Source organism: Hypomesus transpacificus, chromosome 14 (genome assembly GCF_021917145.1).
Source record: "Hypomesus transpacificus isolate Combined female chromosome 14, fHypTra1, whole genome shotgun sequence".
NCBI lineage: Eukaryota > Metazoa > Chordata > Actinopteri > Osmeriformes > Osmeridae > Hypomesus > Hypomesus transpacificus.
The window spans coordinates 14,071,627-14,097,790 of NC_061073.1; the positions used below are offsets into that span (position 1 = coordinate 14,071,627).

Consider the following 26,164-nt stretch of genomic DNA (forward strand, 5'->3'; position numbering starts at 1 on the left):
AGAATCTGTTTTCAAGCTTTCAGGTAAAACTATCAACGAGCTCAACAGCTCACAGAGGTTTGGTTACCTTCCCCGCTGAAAAACGTCTCCACACATACACACACCCTCACACGGGGAAGTTTGTCTTGCTAAAGGCCTGGGGATTTGTGCTGAGCTAGGAGTATACTGCAAATGTGTTCACATACTTGTACATAGTGGCCTCAGTCTCCTGGCTGACAGCTGTACTATAGGGGTGGAGGGGGAATATTAAGTGACAGGTGTGTTTTGGCTAATGTGGGGTGTAGCCTTGTTCATGTCATTATTGTTTATCCCTGCTTGAATAGTTGTGATGGATGCATCTTCACTGTGTGTTTGCACGGATGAGTGTGTATGCTTAGACACAGAAGGTTTTTTTTTTACACAGCGATCACGCAATATTGCCATTAAGAACTCCCCTCTGGCGTCGTTTTTTTTTTTTTTGACACAACCAAAACAAGGCGGCAAAATTGCTGCCCTGTGCGTAATGTAAGATAGCATGCCGGCATTCCAGAATCCGAGGCATGACGTCAGAGTTGGCTTCTAGTGTGTCTTGTGCTACCATGCCGGCTCTTCCTTGTACACAGATGGTCGACAATGCGGGTACAACCATGTACTCAGTCGTGAGGGCGATATAAAGCGCAACATTCCCACCTGGAAAAGGCTGTGTAAAGTTGGCAGACGTCAGACTGACTTGAGAAGACTCGTCTAGCACTGGGGTCACGGGGAGCATAATGTGTGCGTGTGTCTGTGCTGTGACACGGGTCAAGTGGCCGTGTCTCCAGGTGAAGGCTGCTCTCGTCAGAGAGTCCGGGTCTTAGAACAGAGGAGAAAGGGACTACTGTGATTCTCTCTCTTTTTTTTTTTACTACGACAGTCACTCTTCGCCTCTGTTTTCTCTGTATGTTTACTGCTTGTTTACCATCGGAGCTGTTCACAGCCCCACCCACACACTGGGATTAGTGTGTGTGTGTGTGTGTGTGTAGGATTATCTTTCATTCTGGCCTGCAGTCTGTGACACAGCAGTGTCAAGAGATGTGCATCAGGCCTGTCTGTTCTGCTGGTCAACACAACCTATGCAGCTGTTGAAGTCATGTTGAATATGTGTAATATGCCCAGTGTTCACTGACCAGGACACGTATATATTAAAAGCTTCTCAGAGGATGACAGCTAGTAGGTCCTGTTGAGACGGAATGAACTTCAATGGAACGGGTGGGAATTGATCCTGGATCTTAGGTCACTATTGACCTGGGTCCTTCCTTCAGTGTTGCAGTTTAGACCTCAATTAATTGAATGCAGCCTTTTTTTACATGTAGTTTGTCACTCACTGGCCTCTTATGACTGGTTGGAAGGGCCATGCTGCTTGTTCCCCGAGTGTTTTTGGATTTCATAAACAGCTGCTTTTATGCTTGTTATTCCATAACTCTTATGTAGAGTAAGGACAGGACACACAGGTCTCTGAGGGAGGAACCAGCACCACCACCAGCAGCAGCAGCAGCACAGCAATGGTTTCAACATCCACAAACCTTGCGGTTCTCCCATAAAAGCACGAAATCTCACTGAACAGTGGGGATATCATGTTCTCTCCTCATCCTGCGGCAGAATGTAGGGCCTAGTCCACGGTTATCTTTAGCTGCTGTCCAAGCAGCCTGGAATTTGGACTATTTGCTGAGGCTGTCCCAAGTTTAAACACTGGCTTTGAAAAGTTGAAGGAGATGGTAGAGCAGGGTGAAAGTTAGCACAGCCGTTTCCCATGACTGCTACGACAGGCAACAGGTTTGGGCATATATCAGGTGTGCGTATGTTCCAGGTATGACATAGTGATGTGCTTGTAGCTCTGTGAACTTTTGGTACAGTGAGCGAAGATGGAGGGATTGTTTCCTCATGTTTGCTCAGTGTCATGGAGAAGCTGAAAGCACTGGGATCGGTATGGAAGGGATTGTTGGAAGAAAAACAGGCGAGGGCCAGCCTGCCCAACGGGCTGTTTTACAACATTATTGGTTTTCAGAGATAGCTTAGAAGTGACGAGCCTTTCAGAAGTGGTTCTGACAAACAAAGGGATTAAAGATTCCTCCCTCTCTCTGCCTCTGACCTCTCTTTCCCTCTCCTTTTCCTTCTCCTCTCGTTCATCTATCTCTACACTGTGCTTTCTGACGGTTCATACAAGGCTTCCTACTCGTCGACTAGTTCTACTTCCTAGTCTGGAAGGTTATCTGTGAGGAAACAGAGAGGCTGCTACACACATCACTGTGCTGTAAAACATTACCTTATGTAAACGGCACATGGTGAGATAGCCAAATAGAAAAAATCCCTAAAAGCTTGTAGCCAAATCATGGACTGAATGAATCTCAGCCCTTAGTAGGACCGTTGTGGCCGGCTGTGTAGCCAGCAGTAACCGCCTTGTCCCCTGGTTCAGGTCTGGTAAACTGGCAGACACAGGCAGGCGTTTGGGTGGGGAGTCAGGCAGTCAGGTGGTCAGTCAGTCAGACAGGCAGGCAGGCAGGAGGTGTCTGATCTGAGATTTGAGAGGTAGGCTTATTCGGTTGACTGGCTGACTGCTTCACCTGGCAAGCTGCTCTGAGATCAGGCAGGCGGGGTAGTCTGGCCACTGGCTCAGATTACACAGCTCACATTACTGTGCTAATAGACATTTGATAAGAGCAATGTTTTAGAGCTGCCTAATATTCCGCCCAAGTAGTAAAAGTAAAGTAAAAGTAAGGAGTTCTTTGTGTCATGTATTATTTATTTATTTTTCTGCATCTAAGAGGTTCCTTTACTCATGTGGGAGATGCATGATGTGGTCAGTGATGGATCTTGTGCTTGAGTAACTTGTTCTACTGAGTGGTGGCCTGTCTGGGAATGGTTTGTCAGATATGTGCAGACGGGAGGGAAAGCTGACATGTTGCCACAACCTTTTTTGGTGCCATTTCTGGTGTTCCCTTCTATCTGTCCAAGCTGTCCTTGTAACTGTCCAACCTGGAGATTTGAAAGGTTCAGAGGACCACAGTGTTAAGTGCCTGAATGTGAGATTTTAAAGACAGAGGTTCAGGAAACAAACTTTGCCGAGAAGCCAGTTTGGCTTTTTAATCAGAAAGCATTGTGTGTGCTGTTCATTTCTGTCTATGTGCTTAGAGAGGAGTGTTGAAGGTGTATGGCTTTATGGAGAGAGACCCATCTCTGGTGTGAAACTGCCATTGGACCATGACAGATTTTCAAACTTAAAATGGACAATACCTGTTCAAAAATGTAAATGATATATTTCCTTCCTAAAATATTTGCAATTTCTTTCCAAAAATAGGTTTGCATAATTGATGCGAACTCTATTGAACTTGTGTGTACTCTGCTTTGCTTTACTCTACTTTGGGCTTCTCTCTTTTCCTCTCACCTCTCCTCCTGTCCTTTCACTGCATGGGATTGTTGTTGTTGTTGAAAGGTTGAAAAAATATTGTAGTGGTGTATGGTTTTCCTGCAAAAATCAGGCATGCTGATGAGTCTGTCAAACTGTAAATATAATAGTCTACATTCTGTAGGCTACGCTGTTTTGATGTGGCTTCTCTTTGAAGGCACATGTAGCAGAGCATGGAGCAAAACATATGGGATGAAATGCATAATTATTAAGATCATTGACCCTGACACTGAGGAAGAGGAAAGCTGCACGCCCATCTCCTGACATCAATGCTATGGCCTTGTGTTCACTTCAGACTGCAGAGCGTTGGCCCTAACAGTTTCTGGAGCGAGGAGGATCATTCTCAGTCTCTCGGGGGTACTCCCTGTCTCCCCTCAGTAGAGTTCACACAGAGAACACTCTGCTCTAGAACAAAGGAGAATGAGGTAGAGTATAGTGGAGAAATGGAAAAGAAGCAGTTGCTATGTGGCTATTGAGTTTTGTAGGGGTGATTTTATAGAGTTTGATTGACTGCTAAGTCTAAACATGTCCACCTAAATTCCAGTTCCGCTGCGTACCTTTGTAAATTAAGCTCTCTCATTTGGCTTTTTGTTCAGTTATATTAAAGTACGTACTACTACTTGAGACTTGATTCTGCGTTTGACATCATGGCAAATGTCCTAAAGGAAGTAGGCTAATCATATTGATACCAACTGTGCCTTATGTGAGACGGTAGAAGTAGAGAGCCGATTCGTCTGTACAAATGTGACATTCTTATTGACGAGTATCATACAGACAGAGTTAGACAACACCTGTCTCTGCCACGTACAGTCATCAACATGTCATTAACATAGATTATCTTGATAATGTGGAGATGACCTTGAAGGAGGCTGATAACAGCAGTTTGGACTACAGGAAAGGGAAGAAGACTAGCATAGCCCGCCTCCTCCTTATCCAAGCCTCTAATCAATGGAAACACAAGGCAGGTTTAATAGCTCACTTTCATTGAACCCAGAACTAGTCAGACCACCGCCCTGTCCTCTCTTTCTCTGACTTGTCTTTTGCATATCCACACACAAGACAAACACAGACAACCCTCACGCCAGACTAGTCAGCCATGTTGTTCAACCATAGCTGTGGTTAATGAGTAGTTGTATTTATCGAAAGCTTGGCCAGGTGTTTGTTTTAACACTCCTCCTCTCAGTCCTTGGGGGGGGGGGGGGGGGGGGGGGGGGGGCATGCAAAAGCTCTCAGCAGTATGTTCTGCAAAGAAAAGAACGCGTCCCAGTTTCAATTCGTTTTCCGGTCCTTTTCCTGGGTCCAGAGGGACACCAAGGAAGAAGCAGACTAAATAAACCTTAACCCTTAACCCGTCCTTAACCCGACCGGCCGGCTCCTTAAAGTGAGCTAGCAGGAAAATGTCATAAATATCCCTAGTAAAAGAATCAGGGGAATAAGCATAGAATAAACAGTGCATTCAAACGTGTAATCTTTTGCTATTTATAGAATTCAGAGTGATGTTATCCAATCCCAGAACCGCAAAAGCATGCCATATGGGTATGTTGGTGTGTATGCCAGTTTTTGTGTGTGAAAATCTAACCCACAGAGTCAAGATGCCAAGAGATTGACAGAGTTATTTGTCTTGCCAGGGTGAACTGAGGCAAATCTGCTTTTAAGTATTACTTTGTTTTCAGTTGCGACTGTGATGAATTGAAGAGGGGTGCGAGGGGTTTGGGTCGTGCTCTCTATCCCACTGTCTCTTTCATCTACTGGTATCAGCTTGGGGTGGTCTTCAACACAAATGCTCTGGTGCGGAACATTTCCCACCAGTTGACACTGATACTTGATAATCCTTGATGTTCTCAGCTTTATTTCTTTGCTCCTTCACTGCTGCCTGTAATAGACCTGCACAGCTCAGCGTTTCCTGTCGCCAGGATGTGAGAGGATATGAGGATCGGATCCTCATCGATGCTCCGTCTCGAAAATGAAGTCTCCAAAGTCCTGAGAGTCCATGAATGGTGCTGGGTCACTGGGTACCATCCAGTCCAACGACCTAGCCAACACGTCCCAGAAACCCCTTCCCCCTTCTCAGGGTTGAAATGCTCATTGCCTCCTTTGAAGCATGCTACAGTGACTGGGAGGTTATGGCTGCTGACCGTCTCTTCACAGGCTGAAAAAACAGCCCTCCTCCACACGGATTGTCCTGCCAGAACAAACACAAAGACTGGAACTCCACACTAAGACCTGGAATGGCCTTCTGTCTGCATTATACACAGTCAAGTTAGGTTCTGGAGAGACCGCTGTCTGCCTTCATCATCGACTGTTGTTCATGTTCTAGACCTATTAGACCACAAAAGAGACTTGATGATGGGACAGGCTAGGATCCTGTGACGATAACTTTCCGCTGTTTGCTGTTGTCTTTGTGGAGATCACAGTAGGCTGTTAGCTTTTCTTCTCAGCTAAGCCAAAAGACTACAGAAAGTTTCTTTGTTACTATGTCGACAGAAGGGCAGTTGGAACATCTTGTCCATAGAGCCAATGAGCTTTCACTCCCTCCTACACCAAAGAAAGGCTGCAGTTCACATGTTCAGCTCTAATAAGCAGCTAAAGATAGCTGTGCAGCAGAGCAGATCACTATCAACACTTGTCAGGATGCCTTCTTCCTCACCTCCTCCTCACCGAAGAGGATACTGTACATGGATGCGCCGGTTTGGCCATCCAGACTGCCTCGCGGGGTCGACTTGGAGGTTGCTTATTTAAGTCAGAGGGTGGAATAATGTCATGTCCATGGAAAGACAATATTGTGGCTACAGTGTAGCTGTGGAGGAAAGGGTGTGTAGAGATGTGGTGTTGACGGAGACTGGTCGAGGCTAGACTGTGCTGGCACTAAGTCTAGGACTCTCACTGGGACGGGGCCAAACCCAGAGTCTGTTTTCACAGCAGTGAGGAGTTGGCATGCTGTGAAAGGACAGACACCTGACCCATGGCCTTGCTCTCTTCCTGCTTACCTTGAATAGGACTGGTGCTGAGGTTGGAGCTAGCTTGTGTGTTTCCACAGACTAGCAATCTTTATAGGCCTTGGTTACTGTTGAGACCTTTGGAAACCACATTCAAAGTGTGCAGGTTTGTCGCAATGTGTGTTCCTGGCTGTTTTTTGTCGTTGTTCCAAAACCCACCCTCATTTTTGGCTCAGGTTGTTGTGTAAGCCTATTGGTAAAATAATCAAATTCATCAGCACGTGGAAAAGCGATCTTTGTCCAGTGTCTCCACTGGCCCAGACAGGTCAGTCCAACTCTGCTGTGCGTGTCTTGAAGGACCAGGGACCTGGGCACCCTGCTGTGCAGATAAAAGGATCGAGTCTGACAAGCGTGTCTAAGGCTTTCTTTGCCCTGCCCTGCCCTGGCACTAGCCCTACCCTGGTATACCCCCCCCCCCCTGGCCTGTTCTTTCCTGCTGGTTAGCCAGGCACTGCAATGAGTAACCCAGACAGAAGGCACCCAGCCTGGTTTCTGTTGCAGAAACAACTAGAAAAATAAGTTTGATGTTTTTAAATGACTGGTTAGATACCACAGTCGTTAAGTCCTGGAATGTGATCCTCTGGATCAAGTGGGCTCCCTATGACTCCTCTACTCACTTGAACTGACTGTCATCAAGGTCTCTTCGTTAAAGGTCTCTCGAAGTTAGCGTAGCAGTTTTCCAATAAGTAGCCCGGTAGTGGTCCTTATTTCAGTTTGCCTGGCAAGCATTGATGTTGTGAACTACATAACAAGCTGCCTAATACTGACATTTAAAGGCTACCCCTGAGGTATCCTTGACAGGTGACATTCAGGAACATTCCTTCCCTGACAGAAGAGCTGCAGACACCACAAAGACTCTTCAGAGATTCCCCCTGGGGGTGAAGGGCTGGGACCTGCACCACCACACCGCTGCCTGTTTCAGCAGGTGAATGAAACACAGGAAGACAACGGTCTACTCCCAGAGTTGAGGCATAGAGAGAAGACTACTGCAAAAGAGGTCTCTCGATATCTTCATCGTCTCAGCAAGATCCCTAAAATGTTTGGGTCTACGTATTTTGAACAGGGTAGCGTTAGAAGCAAGTCATGATGCACCACAGCATGAATGAAGAGCATTGCTTCGGACGGAGATGTTTGTGGATCACTTCCTGTGTCTGGTGTGGGAGTCGGGAGTGCTCTGTTTGTTGTGGTACTAGACTTGCAGTGTGTGTGTACAAGGGTGCAGGCTAGTGCCCGCTTGTTTCCTCTTTGGTTGAGTGGTGCTGTCAGGGAGCTTCCTGTCTGTGGTGGTCCTGGTCCTAGATAAGAGGAGGAGGAGGCTATGTGTCTGTCTGCAGCAGACTCCTCAGAGTAGCCTAACACTGCACTCCCGAGACCCAGAGGTCATTAGTTAGCTCTGGTTTTTGCTTCAGTTTGTAGCTCGTTCCTGTAGCTAGGGCTTTCTTCTTCTTGAGGTTTTCTTAGCGTTGGAAACTCCCCTTGATTTTGCAACTATCCCCAATGAGTCTTCTATCCCCTCAGATCAGAATGTACTGCTTATGGTGCAGTAAGCGGACATGCAGCAGTGTAAAGAGACATATAGAAAGCCAAATTCAAAATTCCTATTTTGAACGTCTGTTTGTCATTGAGTTGTGATTCTGAGTCTGTCCATGTCTTCTAAGTCTGACTTCTCTGCCTCCACACAGGATGAGGATGCTGAAGGCAGGGAGCTAGTGCCCAACCCCCCCCCTCACCAAAGAGGGAGACCCAAGGCTGGAGGGCCTGACGGCTGGTGCCAGACCCGGTGACCCCGGCCCTGACGTAGGGTGAGGGAGAGGGGCGTCAGCCGCAGCGCCTGGAGGGAGACCATGGGGGACGGGGGAGACAACGGGGGAGGGGTGGGCGGAGATGGGGTGAACCCCTCTCACGTCCTGTTTGACCGCTTCGTCCAAGCGTCGACTTGCAAGGGCACGTTGAAGGCCTTCCAGGAGCTCTGCGACCACCTGGAGCTCAAGCCCTGCGAGTACCGTGTCTTCTACCACAAGCTGAAGTCCAAGCTCAACTACTGGAAGGCCAAGGCCCTGTGGGCCAAGCTGGACAAGAGGGCCAATCAAAAGGAATACAAGAAAGGCAGAGCATGTGCCAACTCAAAGGTTTGTGGGTCTTCCATTTTAATGTGGCATGTATTCTTTTTATGACTCCTTACCAGTGTTACCTGCAAATATAAAATGATATGTATGGTGTATATATAAGTACTCAGTATTGAACTATGTTATGCCATGAAAGAGGTGTACAGTTCTAGCTGTGTTTGCGTGTCTCATCGTCCTCCTTTCTTCCCAGTGTGTGATCATTGGTGCGGGGCCCTGCGGTCTACGGACAGCCATCGAGCTGGGGTTCCTCGGGGCCAAGGTGGTGCTGCTGGAGAAGAGAGACGCTTTCTCCAGGAACAACGTGCTCCACCTCTGGCCCTTCACCATCCAGGACCTCCGGGGTCTCGGAGCCAAGAAGTTCCACGGCAAGTTCTGTGCCGGGGCCATCGACCATATCAGTGAGTGGACTGCACTCGCTTTCCCCTCCGCATCTGTGCCACGTCATGGGGTCAGTGTCCACAGACCAGCTAAACATCCGGCCCGTGTCCCTTCCCAGGTATCCGGCAGCTGCAGCTGATGCTGTTGAAGGTGGCTCTGCTGCTTGGCATAGAAATCCACGTCAACGTCGAGTTCAAGGGTCTGATCGAGCCGCCCGAAGATCAGGAGAACGAGAGTAAGTGTCTCACAGTAAGAAGGACTTACCGTGAGTGCATGTTTATTTGTTACGAGGTACTTGCGTGACGGGGATTAATCAATGAATGAATGTCATGTGTTTCTTGCAGGGATAGGCTGGAGGGCAGAGGTCCACCCCAGGACACACCCTGTCAATGAGTTGGAGTTTGATGTGATCATCGGGGCCGACGGCAGGAGGAACACTCTAGCAGGTAGAGTCAGCTGGACAGGACGCACATGGACAGCACTCGACACCCACAGAGCTAAAGCACGGAGAACCATGAATGGTGTCGTGCTCCCTCCTGTTATTTTCCTGGTTCTTTGGTGTGTGTGAATGCTAGCTCCATCCATCTTCTGAGAGCACTCTTCTGTGACCTCTGAGGTGCAGAGCAGGAACTGGCCAATTGACTGACTGTTTCCTGTATTAGCAGGAACAGTCCTCATAGGCTGCTCTCCACTCATGTTGGCTAGCTGCGTTCAGCCTTGAACCTGAGACAATTGTTGTTACATCTGGTTGTATTTATGGAATTAGACAAAGAATTCCTCTAATGGCCGCAGGGTTTGTTGATGTTCTTTTGTTTTTTGTTTTTTTTTACACGCAGAATCCTGAATTGTTCACTGTCTATGTGGTGTAGAACCTTCATCCCTGAGCCTTGAGGTCACATCCTACTTACTGTCTTTGCTCCTCCCCCCTTTCAGGGTTCCGCAGGAAAGAGTTCCGGGGGAAACTAGCCATCGCCATAACGGCCAACTTCATCAACAGGAACACCACGGCTGAGGCCAGTGTGGAGGAGATCAGTGGAGTGGCGTTTATCTTCAATCAGAAGTTCTTCCAGGACCTCAGAGAGGCCACTGGTCAGTCACATCCTAACTAATTACTAGAATACATGACTGTGGTTTATCGAGACCCAGCCAGCCAGCCAGCCTGGGAAGCCCAATTGTTCTTGCACCCTTTCTAAAACAAATCCTTCTCGACTGGGAGAAAAAGTAAACAACAAATACATAAGATGCTTTTTGAATAATTGAGGCTTTGATTGGCGGAATTGTTTGAAGCCATGCCCAGACTTCCAGCTGACGTGACAGTGTCTCTGGTCTTTAGTTCTGTTTGCTGAGTTGTGATTAATCACTGCTGATGTCCTTTCAGTTTAATGAAGATGGTCAGAGAGAGGGGGGATTACAATCACTAGACAGAGAGAGAACTGGTAAAAACAATGAAGACAGTATAAATAACAAGAACTCTTTTCTATTGGATCCATAGGAATTGACCTGGAGAACATAGTCTACTACAAGGATGACACACACTACTTTGTGATGACCGCCAAAAAACAGAGCCTGCTGGAGAAAGGAGTCATTCTGCATGTGAGTGATCAAAGCCTGGGTCCTCAGGGGAGAGGGAGACCACTGACAGGGCCTGACTCTCTTATTCATGTACGCACCATCACAATGTCAACACCCAGAAACGCCTGATTGAGCCAATAGTGTAACAAACCTCAAACTCAACCACGCTCCTTGAGACTGACTGTTCTGTACACACACACATCCACACATGCACACTTTACTTCCTGTAGTGTATATCTGTGTCCTGTGACTCTCCACTGGTAGTTGTAACTGTATGAATTTTCTACATTTAGTATTGAACGTTCCGATCTTACTGTGAGCGTACTGAGAGATGAAAGCTGAAAGATCTACAGAGTGTGCTTGAGTCGTTTGGCCTGCCTGATTAAACTCTTGTTACAGAAGGAGCGTCATTGCTTACTCTGTCACCCTTTTTAAAATTGGATTACATTTTTAGATTGGGGCAAACTCTGATGTTTGATTGGTTGTCATCATCACTCCAGGAGGAGGGTTGTCAGTCAGTCCTTCTCCTCCAGCGAGCTGGCTCAGGGGCTGTGCTGCTGGGCTACAGCAGACTCAGACCCTGTCCCAGGACCCCCCCAAGCCTGGGACTCTGGTGTCCAGAGTCTGCTGTTTTCGAGCTGGCCTGCCAAACTTGTACACACTGTACAAGTCCTAATGAGGTTTGCAGGGAGAAGGGGGGGGTGGGGTTTGTTCAATGAGTCCCAACTTGACTTGCACGCCAGTGCCTTCCTGGTCCCTTTTTCTGGTCATGTATCAGAACTTGGTTTTGGTGAGAAGAGATTGGCAAGACAGAGTGGTTGTCCAGTATAAACGTTTGAGCTATCACACCACCATTCATGCAGGTTGGCCCCATTCATATTTAAATACATCTTCCCCAATGACGGTTCAAGTCATATGTTGGCTAGTCTTCCAGCAGCGGAAACCCCTCAACCCCTGTTCCCAGCTCTTCTGCCGTTTGGACAAGAGGGTAGGGTAGGGTAGGGAGGAGAGGATGACTTGGCAGGCGGCCGGCCCGCAGCCGCACTTCCACAGAACCATGAATCAAAAGAACCACACCCTTTTTTCCTCTTTTTACCTCAGGACTACGCTGACACAGAGATGCTGCTGTCCCGGGCCAACGTCGACCAGACTGCCCTGCTCTCCTACGCCCGAGAGGCCGCCGACTTCTCCACCAATCAGCAGCTGCCCACGCTGGACTTTGCCATCAACCACTACGGCCAGCCCGACGTGGCCATGTTCGACTTCACGTGCATGTACGCCTCGGAGAACGCCGCGCTGGTCCGCCAGAGACACGGCCACCAGCTGCTGGTGGCGCTGGTGGGAGACAGCCTGCTGGAGGTGAGGGGGTGCTCTGGGGGTCGGCGGGATGACTGTTGGAAACCCACACTGGTTAGACTGGAGGCGAGGGATCTTATCGGTGTTCGTATGTGGAGTTGAGATTGAGTGTTTCTGTTCCATCCCTTAGCCCTTCTGGCCGATGGGCACTGGGATTGCTAGAGGTTTCCTGGCGGCGATGGACTCTGCCTGGATGGTGCGCAGCTGGGCACAGGGAAACACAACTCTGCAGGTGCTGGCTGAGAGGTGAGAGAAGAGAGAAACACACACACACACCTCTACACGGCTTAATCCTTGCTGTGCTTTCTCAACCCTGTCCCCTGCTCACAAACCCATACTCACTTAGTTATCTCTGAGTGGAACCAGGAAGGTGGCCAGAACAGCTTTACTGTCCCCCCTGGTTGTTCTAGTGGCATAAGAGCTTCTCTGCTGATTTGAATGGAATGTGAATCTGATGCTTTCCATAACCCAGTTAACATGCTCTCTCTCTTTTTCTCTCCTTCTTTCTCCCCCCTCTCCCTCCCCAGAGAGAGCATTTACCGCCTGCTTCCTCAGACCACGCCAGAGAACGTCAGTAAGAACTTCAGTCACTACAGCGTGAACCCCACCACTCGCTACCCTAACATCTGCCTCAACTTTCTCAGGCCCAACCAGGTATGTGGCTCGGCCCAGCCCCTAATCCTGGCTCAGGCCCAGGACAGTGTGGCAACGTGGTCTTGAGGCCTGGTCGTGTAACGTGTCCCCTGTCCCCTCTGCTGTAGGTACGACACCTGGTTGACACCGGGGAGCAGACGGACATGCGTATTGAGATGGAGAATGTCGTTAACTCATCCACGCCCAAACTAACCCGGAATGGTGAGTGCACAACTGAAGATCCAATTTGCTGCTTGGTAGCTCAGGAGGGTGAGCCAAGGCTGTATCATGTTTCAGACTACCGGCTTGATCAACTGCCTCGAGTTTTTTAAAGAATGTATTACATGTTGAGGTTGTGATTTGATAGTCTTGTTTTTTTGATAATGTAATAATGGATTATTTCCACCCTAGACCATTGCCTGCTTGACAAGCAGTTGCAAGGTAACAACATGACTGATCAAAGCATGGTGTTGTTTTATGGGGAACTAATGGTCTTAACAAGTCAGATCGCCTGTGCCATGTGAGAACTGTACATGTGTGGGAGGTGATGCGGGCGGAACCTCGACCCCTAACACGCCTCCCTGTCTGTACTAACACACTCATCATTCATTTGACGGCATTCCACTGGCATAGAAAAACATCTAGAAGGTCCCTTTTAACTGATTCCAAATGTCCTAACTCTGCATAGGCATCCTCCTCCCCTACATGACTCTGACTCTCTCCAGTAATCTGCCTCCCCAGACTGGCTGTGCACTGGTCTGATCATTAAACTAACATGGATGAGGCCATCGATGGAATGACTTATTTGTTTACCTAATATCCAAGGTTCTTGTGTGCTCTGTCTCTATGTCTCTCTGTCTCTCTGTCTCTCTGTCTCTCTCTCTCTCTCTCTCTCTCTCTCTCTCTCTCTCTCTCTCTCTCTCTCTCTCTCTCTCTCTCTCTCTCTCTCTCTCTCTCTCTCTCTCTGTATATCTCTCTCTCTCTCTGTATATCTCTCTGTCCATCTGTCTGCTTCTCTCTGTGTCTCTCGGTCTCACTGTCTCACTGTCTCACTGTCTCACTGTCTTTCTGTCTCTCTGTATATCTCTCTCTCGTCTGTCTGTCTCTCGTCTATCGTCTGTCTCTCTCTGTCTGTCTGTTTCTCTCTCTCTCTAACTCTCTCTCTAACTCTCTCTCTGTCTCTGTCTGTCAATCTGTGTCTCTCTGTCTGTCTATCTGTGTCTCTCTCTCTCCATCTCTTTCTCCCCCAGTCCCCTGACCTATGCTGTTCCCTCTCTCCCAGAGTCCGTCGCTCGCTCCAGCAAGCTGCTCAACTGGTGCCAGAGGCAGACTGACGGCTACAGGAGCGTCAGCGTGACAGACCTGACCATGTCCTGGAAGAGCGGCCTGGCCCTGTGCGCTCTCATCCACCGCTACAGACCCGACCTCATGTGAGTCCAGCCCGCCCCCCCTGTGGAGCGCAGAGCAGGCCTGACTGATGCCTTCACGACCGGGATGCCATGCTGGCCGCCGCTCTGGTTTATTACCAGGCAGAGACCTTAAGCTAGCTCCATATTTCACCGCTGAATAACCCGACAGTGACCCGTCAAGTTCCCTCTAACACACACACACACAGACACACAGAAGACCACATTGTCTAATGGGGGAGAGATGGGGTTGTTAACCTCTGGATTACTAACCCTACATAGTTATCAGCATTAGGAGCTATTCGACTCTTTGTGACCTTTCCCAAGCAGTGCTGCAGGGAGTTATGCTCTGGTGCCTGTCCTAGAGACAGGACGGTGGGGGCGCTGGGGTTAGCGCTGCAGCGCTGTGGGAGATCTTCCGCCACACACATGTCCACTCAGAGGGAAGGAGACAGAGAGGGGGAAAGGGGGAGAGATGACTGATTTGCAGACGCAGCAGAGATTGGCGTTCATTTACCAATGCTCATAAATAACATTGTAAAATGCTGCGCAGAAGGGAAGGATGTATTTACAGTTGATAGCTTGGTTAAACGCATCTGTTGTTGACTGTGTGTGATGGGAATCACTTGAGGGTACATCCCAGAATATCCCCCATTGTTCATAGTGATTCCTGAGATGTCTGACTGTGAATGTACTGTGTAGAGTTTTCTCTGTCCTACCTTCCAACTGACTACATTAAAGTGTCCAGGATGTTCTCCCTGTCTGCTTCCTGTCCACATCAGCTAGTCAGCCATCATTCACTCTGGGGTGCTTATCTTCACCTGTTAACTGTCCTCCTTCATCGCCCCCTCCCCCCCCCCCAGTGATTTTGACTCCCTGGCGGAGCGAGACCAGGAGAGGAACAACCAGCTTGGCTTCGATGTGGCCGAGCGAGAGTTTGGCATCTCACCCTGCATGACGGGCAAGGAGATGTCCTCGGTGGTGGAGCCAGACAAGCTGTCCATGGTCATGTACCTGAGCCAGTTCTATGAGATGTTCAAGGACACAGTGCCCCCTGGAGGTGAGGGGTGGTCATGCCTGGGTTTAAAATGTCGATTGCTTTGTTTTGAGTCATGACATCAACTTTGTTTCAGTAATACGATGAATGAATGCAGTATTTAGTGCTGACTTGTCTTAAATAAGTGGAATGCTAGTTGAGTAACCACTTCATCCACTGTTTGTTAGCACAAGTATGACTAACTTGGTGGTTTTGGTGGTGTGTTTCCAGAAAACCAGAACCTCAGTCCGGAAGAGAAGGCTGCTCTGATCTCCAGCACCAAGTCTCCTATTTCCTTCCTCAGCAAGCTGGGCCAGAGCATTGCCATCTCGCGCAAACGCAACCCCAAGGTCAGTCAAAGGCGTTGTTGACGTTTTATTACGATCACCGTTTCACCGCGCCATCGTCATCACATACACACAGGACCGAACAGTTGGTAAACAAAAAAAACTTTGAAACGTCTCCCTGCATTTTCGCTGTGTTGATGTCATGGTCATGTTGCTGCATGAGTCATGATCTGGGTGAAAAAAAATAGCCACGGTCATAAACCATGACGTGTCCTTGACAGGACAAGAAGGAGAAGGAAGTGGATGTTTTGGGCAAGAGGAGGAAGACAAGCCAAGCTGGACACTCTGAAGACGTGAGTAGAGATCTTAACAGTCAAAACTCTCTCCCGTCGCGAAACTAGCTTACTGTTCAGCTGGTCCCAAACAGGGGTTCTGTTTAGTAGGAATTTCCAATATACTGCTGTTATAGAGGTATGCTGATGTATTTCTATCAGGATGAGGTGTCGAGGGCCAGTCGAGATGAGAGGCCGTCAGTCTCCAACGCCTTGACGGAAAGGAAGGTCGAATCTGCTGCCGGGGGCAACCATAACAAGGTCAAGTCCATGGCAACCCAGCTGCTGGCCAAGTTTGAGGAGAATGCACCGGCCCAGTCTTCTGGCCTCAAGAGACAGGTAGGGATCAGGATGGGGCGTGGTGTGGTCATGTTCAACAGACAGAATCACCATTCAGGTCCTAGGCTCCGAGTGCCATGTTAAAATCTCAAAGAATGTGTCAGGTCTTCCCCAGATAAAGTTGGACGATTTTTAGTTTCAATTTGTGAACGTCTGTCTTCCAACAGTGTGAAAGTGTGGCTCTGAGTTGTTCAGTGTAGATGTTCAGAGATGTTCGGGGCTGTATGGAGATGACCCCGGGGGTGGAAGCTGATGTAGTCACGTGGGTCCTGAGCCGGGCCGTGTTACTGCGTGGGGGCTCAGAATGCGAGCGTTGCTGTGGTTGGCACTGTATTATTCTATGGTACACTAGCTGGTCTGATTGTGCTGTCTTGGTGGGAATGGGTTCACAGTGCCACCCTTGGGGGGCTGGGGGGCAGGGGGGCTGGGGGCATTAGCAGGTAGAAGGACCGGGGATTGGGGCAGAGGAGGATGGGAGATTTGGATAGGGGTGTTGGCCGGTATGGGTGAACGTAAAACACTAGCTGGCATTGTGTACATAAAAAAACTGTAGGCAAGGACTGTTGTTCCAAAGTCCTGCTCAGTTGTGTGATATGACGTGTGTTACACAGACATATTCTTTTGTATCCTCTTTATTCGAGGTTCTGGTGTGTGTGGGTAGTGATTTTTCTCTATTTGGGGTATCAGACCTCTTTAGTAAATATGTAGTTTTTCTCTGTAATGGAGCTATAAGCAGCTATTACAGCTCCCATTTAAGAGCATATCCCGTCTGTTAGAAGGGCTCTATCCTAAATCCTGCTGACGCTGCATACTAATGACTGGGTGGTAGAAGAGGAATACTAAGCACTGCTGCCTTGCGCAAGGACTGTCCCTAGTATGACTTGGAAAGAGATTTTGGGTTTCTGCTTATGAGGTTTCTGCGACCGCTGCTCTGAGTCACTCCCATCCTCCTCTTTCCCTCTCTGCCCCTTCTGTTTCCTGCGTGCTTATGTCTCCATTTGAAACGGACCTAGGAGGTTTTCACGTGGGCGTGATGAAGATGAAAGCGTGTTGTGTTCTAGTCCCATCTCCCTCCGGGTGACACACCACACCACTGCTTTGTGGTTTGTTCATTAGCTCTCATATTTTCCAACCATGAATGACCCCTTCATCTCATGATTTCCTTCCTTCCTTCCTTCTCTCTCTCTCTCTCTCTCTCTCTCGTTCCCTCTCTCTCTCTCTCTCTCGTTCTCTCTCTTCTCTCTCTCTCTCTCTCTCTCTCTCTCTCTCTCTCTCTCTCTCTCTCTCTCGTTCCCTCCCTCTCTCTCTCTATCTCTCTCTCTCTCTCTCTCTCTCTCTCTCTCTCTCTCTCTCGTTCCCTCCCTCTCTCTCTCTATCTCTCTCTCTCTCTCTCTCTCTCTCTCTCTCTCGTTCCCTCCCTTTCTCTCTCTCTCTATCTCTTTCTCCATTCTTCTTCTCCTCTTTGTCTCCTGACTATGACTCACTGTGGGTTGCACTTTGCCTTGGATTCTCATCGGCCTCTCTGGCTGTTCCTCATCTTCTTCTGGGCTAAAGGGAGACTCTCTGCCCAATCTGAACCTTTTGCTGCCCCCGGCCCCTTCACCTGCCCCCCTGAAAGAGCCAGTGCGCTTGGCCCCCGTTCCAGCGTGGAGAAAGGTAATGAGTGGACCCCCCTCCCCCTTTTCCCAGGCCCTGGTTGAACCCCTAACTTAAACCTAACCCCCTAACCATCCGTCTCTGCTGTGTGGTCGATAAGATGGCGATAGCTCCTTTGTGTCCCAGTACTAGCCGACAAGACGTTAGGAAAAGCCATAACCCCTCCCTGAAGACAGCTGCTGTGGACTTTGCCCTTTGGAGTGGTACAGGATCGAATCAGTAGATATCCCAGTGTCTTAGTCATTGTGTTGTTCACTAACTAGTTTTGAGTTTGACAATCCAAGTAACATTTGGGAGCTGAGTGTGGGCATGCATGCGTGCGTGTGTTTGGTCCATCGTCGTCCTGACTGTCTCGTAGTTAGCCACAGAGCCCGACATTGTGACATGATGTCATGTTCTCTCTGTCTTCTGTGACATACCTCTCCCTCCCTACCTCGCCACTTTGCTCCACTCCCATTGGCTGTCCCCCAGAAACGCACACAGCAACAGGAGCAGCTGAGCTTCCGCTATAAGCAGAGGGTGAAGTGTCAGACCCTGCCCAGTCGAGGGGAACAGGTACGACAGCTTTGTGGTAGGCGGACGCATAGCCCCTCAAGCCGGGACAGACGACTGGTAACCCAGTGCTAGCTAGTTTGCCCTGCTTCCATAGACAAAAAGGCTTTGGCAGGGTTTCCCAGATCCGTTAAGAAGCTCTTAACGCTAAGATCTTCTTAAGAACGTTCTAAGAGCGTTCGAGAGCGCCCTTAGAACGTTCTTAAGACGCACTTAGCGTTAAGAGCTTCTTAACGAATCTGGGAAACCCTGCCTTTAACTTTAGCGTAGATAAGTTAGCTCTGTGATGGGTAACCATCTCACAGCACCTGCTTTTGTCCTCTCTCCCTCTCCCGGGCTAACCACCGGCACATCTGCCTAGCCATGTTTTCACTGAGCATAGTTGGCCATTGCTTGGTGGCTGCTAACGCAAGTAGCAAGTTCCTGCACTGTGCTGTATTTGCCATGGGAGACTATGTTGAGGTGAAATATTTGAGTACAAGTCATTAAAATCCGGACGGAGTGGACGGTGAGAGAGACGGGCCGATATCACTTTTCCAGCTCTCACACACACTCAACTGTTTGCCCCTGCCCTAGCTTAGCCTACGTCCAAATAGCTGTATTTGAAGAACTCGCACTCTCTCATGACAGTGTTTCATACTCTCGTCATCATGCTGTCCCCCTCTCTCTCCCTTGGCTGCACAAGCTTCCTGAAGGTTCTGGGGCTGTGGAGGAAAAACTCTCACGGTTCTCTTGCTGGCTTCAGTTAGCTGTATAGTTTATACTTGGCGGATGAATGAGGGCTCAAACACGATTAAGTTTCTTCCTTGCAAGCGTCTCCTTCCCTGTCAGCCAGTGCAGCCATGTTCAACCAGTGGAAAAAAAACTGGACTTGTGTTTCCACTTTCTGTCTGTGGGTGGTCTGTGTGTTCATTTGTGTGCCTTGTGTGTGTGTGTGTGCGTGGTGCATGTGTGTGTGTGTGTATGTCGAGCCCATGTGCCTGGCCAGCGCCACCAGCGAGTGACTTCCTCTCCTCTCCTGTTTCTGAAGGCGAAGAGCAACACAGACTCCACCTCGGGCTGTCGGAGCTGCCCTAAGAAAACCATCCTCCTCTCCTCCTCTTCCTCCGCCTCCTCGCTCTCGCTCCACGCACAGGTGACGCTCGGCCTGTGCCGGGTCTATGGCACAGCATTCCCATACCACCCTGTCCTAACCTGGCCTCCGTCCTGGCGGTCTCTAATCCCGTCTCTCACCCAGGTCCCCCTGGCTCCCCTCTGTCCTAGCTCGTCAGTTGTGCCTTCGGTGTAGAGAGCCGCAGTAGTGGACAATCTCACTATTCCTCTCCCCAAGCAACCGACCAACATAACCTTCATGTACTGTCTGTGTATACTGGGTTTTCCTTATCCTCGTGAGTGGGTTGCTATTATGGTCCTGAGAGGATGTTTGTGTTTCCTGGTTGACTGTGTAGGGTTTGGAACCATGTCACCTGCGGATGCGTGCAGACTAATATGGTTCTAGGCCCAAATTGAGGGGTTTCAGCCACATACGTAGTTCCAGCGGAAGCAACCTACACACTGAATACCCAAAGAGTGTGTGTGTCATTGTCTGCCTGTGTGTGTGTGTGTGTGTGTGTGTCCTACAGCGGAGTGATAGCCTAGCAGTCGAGGAGGAGGACCGAGTCCAAGACCGGACGCCTCTGACGCACAGGGTAACCATGGTTGCATGGGCGTGGGGGTGTTTATAGCAAAGGGCTGCTTGCTGGGTTACAGTTAGAACTACCAACAACACAGACTTCATCTCGTCTGACAGAGGACCGTTGAGTCGAGTCTGAACATCAACACTACCTTGCTCGCTTAGTCACTGTGGCACTAAGTGATATCCTACACTGATCGAAACAGACGCACGCAGTACAACCAGTACCTGCATGTCCATAGCTTCATTCCAGCCTGACTGATGGGATTGGCTGATGGAGAGTCTCTGTACAGGACTGGGAGCCACTACAACTGGAGGACCCAGGGCCCATCCACATCCCTAGCATACAGGAGAGGGCTGCGTGCCTCGTCTCTAAGTTTAGAGGCAGGCCTGAAAAGCCCAAGGTAAACACCATGCATGGTTTGGTGTGGCGCGTTAGGCCAGAGCCGTGAATATGGATTTTGGAGTGTGGATGTGGAGTTCGGCCTTAAAACGATTCTGTTTCTGATGGCGACCGGGGTGGATTTTGACTCTGTTTAAGCGTGCTTTCTTGAAATGGGAAAATGTGTGTTTTATTTAGGCGTAAGGCCTCAAGCAGAAGTGCCACAAATAAATGGGCCTTATTCACCATTCTTACTGTCTGTCAACCCTCCTCTTTCCCCTCCCTCTCTTATCTCTCCCCCCCTGGAGCTTAAGAAAAAGCCGTCTCGCTTCTTCATAGAACAGTTGCAGCTGAGCCAGAGTCCAGAACCATCTCTCCCTTCCCCAGAGGCCCTCAAACAGGTACCTCCCCCTGGTGGGGGAGGAGTGGAATTGCAGTGAAGCTAATACTAACACCCCAGTGCACCTTGACATGATTGACCTGTCATAGACCTGCTCTCGGCATGTTGTCTGCCCCCTGCCCTGCCGCATGGAAAATGGCTCTGGAGCTGGCCTCCAATAACTGCCTCACAGCGATCCCTGCTAATACGGGGATCAGAGGCTCAGCCATGTCTAGGTGATGCAGGTCACTGCATCCTTGTGAAGTCACTATGATAGTCAGAAGGTGATGCTTGATCTGCTTCCATCACTAGCTAGCTGGTCTAAATATCCCATCCAATATCGCTCTGCTGCTCGTTGGTTTTGCTCAGGTCTTTTTACCGGCACCTTGCTATCCTCCCCTCTCCTTCTCCTCTAACAGTACCTCTCTCCGACAGGACCCAGAGCCTTTGCGCTCTGATGATCAGGTGCCCATACATGTGCCTAGCATTCAGGAGAGGGCTGAGCAGCTAGCCTCACAGTTTAAAGGCAAGCCGGCTAAACCAAAGGTGAAACACCTCTATCACCCTGGATTCTCTGCACACTGGTTTATGCCTCTCAAGAACGGACCCATCTTGCTTTATAAGATGGGATTGATTTGAGAAAGCAATCAGAACCTTTGTATTTTGGTCCTTGATACCAGCTTCTTTACCGGAACATTCCTGCTGTTTTTCTCTCCTTCAGTCTCCACTTCAGTCTTACCTCTCCCTCTCCTTTCCCTCCTCTCTCCTTTGGAGCCCTCCAAAAAGCCATCCCCTTTCTTCATCCAGCAGTGGCAGCTGTCCAGAGGCCTGGACTCCAGCCCTGACTCCCCACTCCCCTCACCAGAGAGACAGGTACCCCCCCCTGCTGGGGTGGAGGGAAAATGCAGTGACCGATAACTTTCTACTTGCATGATACGCGAGTTCCACTGGTGGAAATCCATTTAGCAGGCAGGGCTTTCATCTGGTTGCTGCATGCCCTGCATGCATGAGAACAGAACCAGTAGGAGTTTAAAGCATACAGACATTCCCAGCAGTGTCATTCTCTGGGTGTGGTGGTCTGGCCCAGTGATGGAGAGGAGGAGGGAGATGTGTCGATAGAGACAGAGGCCAGATACCAGTGCTGTGTTAGGTGTGGCCTGTCTGGCTGTACAGGGACTGAGCCAACCAACCACATGTTGTTGTTGTTTGTTTACCAGAAGGACCAGCGGGACTAAGTCTCATGTGGACACACCCTGTTGAGCTAGGCTGCTGTAATCACAGACCGGTCAGAATGGAGTGCTGGACTTGAAAGTACAACATGTACATTTAGGGAGTCAATATGTACGGGAGTCAGATGGCTGAGTGGTTAGGGAGTTGGGCTAGTAATCAGAAGGTTGCCGGATCGATTCCCCGCCCCGCCAAATGACGTTGTGTCCTTGGGCAAGGCATTTCACCCTACTTGCCTCGGGGGAATGTCCCTGTACTTACTGTAAGTCGCTCTGGATAAGAGCGTCTTATAAATGACTAAATGTAAATTCAGGATAAAACTCTTCCAAGATTATCGCCGTTATCATGGCCGGGGGGCTGGAATAACTGTGACCTACATTCTGGCCTAGCAGGATAACTGCTATTTTGAGGATATGTTAAAGATCTAATCCAAGCAATTTCAGGGTTATACTGGCGTGAAAGTAGCTATGGTAAAATCTGCTGACTTCACGTCTGTTTCAACATACTCATAGTTGATTAAGGCCTAAACGAATAGGCTGTTCTGGTATCCATGGTGACCATCAGTACTTAACTGTCTGGCTTATTAGCCACATGGCAGCCAGAGAACATGGAGACTGTGTGAGTTAGGATTGGCTTTAGATTGAAGGCATTATCCAGCCATGGATACTTTCAACAGCTTTGGCTCCTCATTGAAATACTGGTAGAACATCCTATCTGTCTATCTGTCATAGTGCCCAAAGTCCCACTGTCTACCATGCTTTCACCAGGAACTGCATGCAATGGCGAGTGAGTCCGCCATTGCCTGACAATCATTCAGACTGCAACTCTCATTGTTTTTACATGCCTGACCAGTCAAACATGTTACATACACATGTACTGTAGACGCCTGGTCAACCTTAAAATGACTTCATTCATCCTCTCATGACTCCAATTGCAATTCCGCTCTCTTCTCTCGTGCCTTACTTTCATTCATGAATTTCCTCATTTTCTCTGCCAAACTACCTCACTTCCTGTCACTTTGTTATCCCTACATCTACCTCACTTCCTGTCACTTTGTTATCCCTACATCTACCTCACTGACATACTGTTCTTTCTCCATCAGTTGATTTTCCTCAAATGTTTCTGTTCGTCTCCCTCACTGTCTCTTCATTTCCTTATATCTTTTTATTTCCCTCATCCTCCTGTTCCTTCCTCTCTGTCCGTCGATAGAGATATATAAAGATGTACACAGGGGGTGTGAGCTCATTGGCTGAGCAGATAGCCAATCAGCTCCAGACCCAGGAGGAGCCCAAGCCCCTTCTTGGCAAGAGGGAACTAGTGGAACTGGTAAGAGTCAATGGTGTGGTCGGGTCCAGTCCACAACCTGTAGAGCATGTATAGGGCATCTAGACCCCCTTCAGTTGTGGTTGCTAGTGTTTTGGACTTTGTTTCTCTAACTAGAGTTCCTAGTTGAAGAGAATGATTCTCTGGAAGTGTGTGACTTCAAGCTAACTCACTCTGGTTGTGTTTGTGTGGAATAGTTGACCCTTTCCGTGGCACACATTACTACACAATAATCAACAACGTGTGCTTCCCCCCCCGCCCCCCCCTTGGTGTTAATCTAACCCTATAAAATGCTTGGTCCCAGTCGGGCTGTGAATGGTGCGATCTGAAGCTGGATCTTCAGGATGTGTGTGTGCTCCCTTTGCTTCCCTCCCTCCTCCCAGATCCTCATCCAGTCTTCTCTCACCTGCAGGGCTCACTGAGGAAGGAGTTTCCCGTGAACATCGGGGGCAGCGACGTGTGTTTCTTCTGCCGCAAGCGGGTGTACGTGATGGAGCGGCTCAGTGCGGAGGGCAAGTTCTTCCACCGCAGCTGCTTCAAGTGCGACTACTGCGGAACCACGCTGCGACTCTCCTCGTACGCCTTCGACGTGGAGGACGGTAAGAATAGAATCTCTCCTTCCTGGGTCAGGATGGGCTACTTTGTGTTAATGGACAAGCTGCAGCTTGCAAGCGGGGACTGAATGGTTTCTCACTGGACACTATGGCATGAAGGGGGGGGGGGGGGTGGGCAGGGAGGGAGGGCTGGGTCTGTCCCACGGGGAGCTAACATGAGGGAGAGAGGGAGAGAGGGAGAGAGGGAGGGAGGGAGAGAGGGAGAGAGAGAGGGTGAGAGAGAGAGAGAGAGAGAGGGAGGGAAAATCAGCCTGTTTGTTTAAGGCCTCAACGCTTTCACAGCACCCGCATGCGTTGTACCAAGCTTATGTAACAGATGAAGCCCTGCGATGCTGGTGAGGTTATGTTAGTGTTGTGACTGAAAGGCCTTGTACATCTCCATCCCTGCAGGGAAGTTCTACTGCAAACCCCACTACTGTTACCGTCTGTCGGGACAGACTCAGAGGAAGAGATCCGCTCCCACCCCAACAACTCCCAACAATAAGGTACCTGCACTCTTTCTACTTCAGACTCTGCAAGGGCAAACTATGGGATGTTTTGTCCTGAACAATTTAGGTTGCGTGTTATTGTTGCTGACAATTGACCTGCCCTGCTGTAGCTTATCCATACAACGTGTGGAATGTTTGCGCTGATATCTCTCGTTGTTTAGTTTAATTTTATTGAGGTCACCAGCTTATTTGACACGTCGCTGTGCTGGATAGAAAGGGGTCTGTTGACGCGTTTGACCCCGTTTGACCTTTCAACCCTGTCTCCAGGACAACCAGGTGTCCCAGCCTTCTCCCGTCACCGTGGACGCCCCGGGGCGTGCGCTAACAGCCGCCACGACCCCCACCCAGCGGCGGCCCTCAGGTACCCTGACCTTCTCCCCCTTAGCTGTGCCCCCTCACCTGGCCCTGAGGCTGGGGCTGGGCGTGGGGGGGTCTCTGCGCGCCCTCCGTCGCACGCTGTCCTGGACCTGCCACCAGGTGGCGCGCCGCCCGCTGGACATCCCCTTCTTCTTCACATACTGTCTCTACCTCCTCTGCTGCTTCAGCCTCAATGCTCTGCTCAACTTCCTCTAGCATGACCTCACTTCCTGTAGACGTAGCCCCCTCCAACTAATCTCACCATAGTGGGACTGTGTCGCTGCTCCAGCCTGCTGACTCCCTGACTCCTGTAGATGTAAACCTCGTGATTCTGTGTGTGTGATTTGTGTTTTCTGGAAAAAAATGCAACTGTCCTTCTTGACTCCTGTTGGTTGGCACCAGTTTATCCCGGGTCTGTGATTTGTGGACACGTTTGGCTTGATGCAAAGTTTTAATGACTGTTGGCTGGATATTAAAGACAGTCAGGCCAGATGGAGTGCTTTATAGCATAGCTGCTTGTGGAACTGCTGAAGTCGACTTTTCGAAGCACCCTTTCACATCTACTTAACCCAGTGAATCAATAGTAGCTGCTTATCTTTAACCATTTGACACATAGAAGTACACAGTATATTACAAATGAAGACACCAACCATGCTCTCTTGCCTTACTATGCTTTAATGAAAAGCCAAACTCTTCTTCTCTTGTGATTGTAACTAGTAGAGCCCTGTGACTCTTACTCAAGCTATACCTTTTCCAGTTGGACAGTTAACACTCGAGCCTGCCTGTATCAGTGCTTGTGATTGGTCCCCTCTGTAAGCTCTACTATCTGCCTCCCCCTCCCCTTTCTGAAGCAGCTTACTATTTGAATGACATGCCTGTGTAAGTGCTTGTGATTGGTCCTCCTGTAAGCTTTACCTTTCACCCTCCTATCAGCAGCTGTTAGTTCCGTGCCTGTAGTGCTTATGACTGGGTCGATTGAGAAATTACGTAACGTATAATGTCATCATTTAGCAGACGATTTTATAGATAATGTGACCCCCCCCCCCACTCGGTTGTCCTTCATCAGATCTCACTGCTGGGCAATGAGCCGTCCTCTCTTGCTGCACCCCCACCTCTGCTGTCTGCTCTCTCTCTCCCTCTCTCCCTCTCTCCCTCTCTCCCTCTCTCCCTCTCTCTCCCTCTCTCCCTCTCTCCCTCTCTCCCTCTCTCCCTCTCTCCCTCTCTCTCTTTCTCTCTTTCTCTCTCTCTCTCTCTCTCTCTCTCTCTACCTCTCTACCTCTCTCTCTCTCTACCTCTCTACCTCTCTCTCTCTCTACCTCACAACTTTAACATCTCCATCTAACAGCTCCTGGCTTGGCTTACTACTCAATGCTGCTTCTATCGTCTCCGTCACAGTCACTAGTGGAGTTAACATTGGTATCAAACTAGTTTAATTTAGGCTCATGTGGAATAACTATGTAGTACAAGTGAGTAAGTAGTGAATTGTCTGTAAGGGCAGTAACATTGAGAATCCCCTCTTGGATTCAATGTAAGGTGAGTATTAAGTATCGATCCTACTGATTTTACAGCACAGAAATAGGATTTAATAGTGACTTGAAACCATTTACATATAAACCAAGAATAATTTCACAA

At 49.2% G+C, this 26,164-nt stretch overlaps 1 protein-coding gene across 6 annotated transcripts in view; it reads left to right on the forward strand.

Annotated features, from left to right (window-relative positions):
• mical3a (microtubule associated monooxygenase, calponin and LIM domain containing 3a) overlaps positions 1–26,164 on the forward strand; it is a 66,623-nt gene that overhangs the window by 20,026 nt on the left and 20,433 nt on the right. For 4 of the 6 annotated variants that reach the window (XM_047033388.1, XM_047033392.1, XM_047033391.1 and 1 more), the window contains exons 2-19: positions 8,100–8,546; positions 8,734–8,941; positions 9,040–9,156; positions 9,266–9,367; positions 9,855–10,010; positions 10,414–10,514; positions 11,595–11,852; positions 11,980–12,095; positions 12,377–12,503; positions 12,611–12,704; positions 13,765–13,912; positions 14,752–14,948; positions 15,156–15,274; positions 15,493–15,564; positions 15,706–15,882; positions 23,486–23,672; positions 24,078–24,172; positions 24,443–24,536. In XM_047033388.1, coding sequence (XP_046889344.1) covers positions 8,262–8,546; positions 8,734–8,941; positions 9,040–9,156; positions 9,266–9,367; positions 9,855–10,010; positions 10,414–10,514; positions 11,595–11,852; positions 11,980–12,095; positions 12,377–12,503; positions 12,611–12,704; positions 13,765–13,912; positions 14,752–14,948; positions 15,156–15,274; positions 15,493–15,564; positions 15,706–15,882; positions 23,486–23,672; positions 24,078–24,172; positions 24,443–24,536 — 2,653 coding nt within the window. In that variant the 5' untranslated portion in view covers positions 8,100–8,261. Of the gene's footprint in view, positions 1–8,099; positions 8,547–8,733; positions 8,942–9,039; positions 9,157–9,265; positions 9,368–9,854; positions 10,011–10,413; positions 10,515–11,594; positions 11,853–11,979; positions 12,096–12,376; positions 12,504–12,610; positions 12,705–12,893; positions 12,924–13,764; positions 13,913–14,751; positions 14,949–15,155; positions 15,275–15,492; positions 15,565–15,705; positions 15,883–17,436; positions 17,539–18,009; positions 18,094–19,120; positions 19,226–19,712; positions 19,779–20,055; positions 20,167–20,452; positions 20,546–20,958; positions 21,070–21,297; positions 21,397–22,959; positions 23,077–23,485; positions 23,673–24,077; positions 24,173–24,442; positions 24,537–26,164 lie in introns of all 6 variants that reach the window. The other 2 variants (XM_047033386.1, XM_047033387.1) reach the window with 2 other exon arrangements.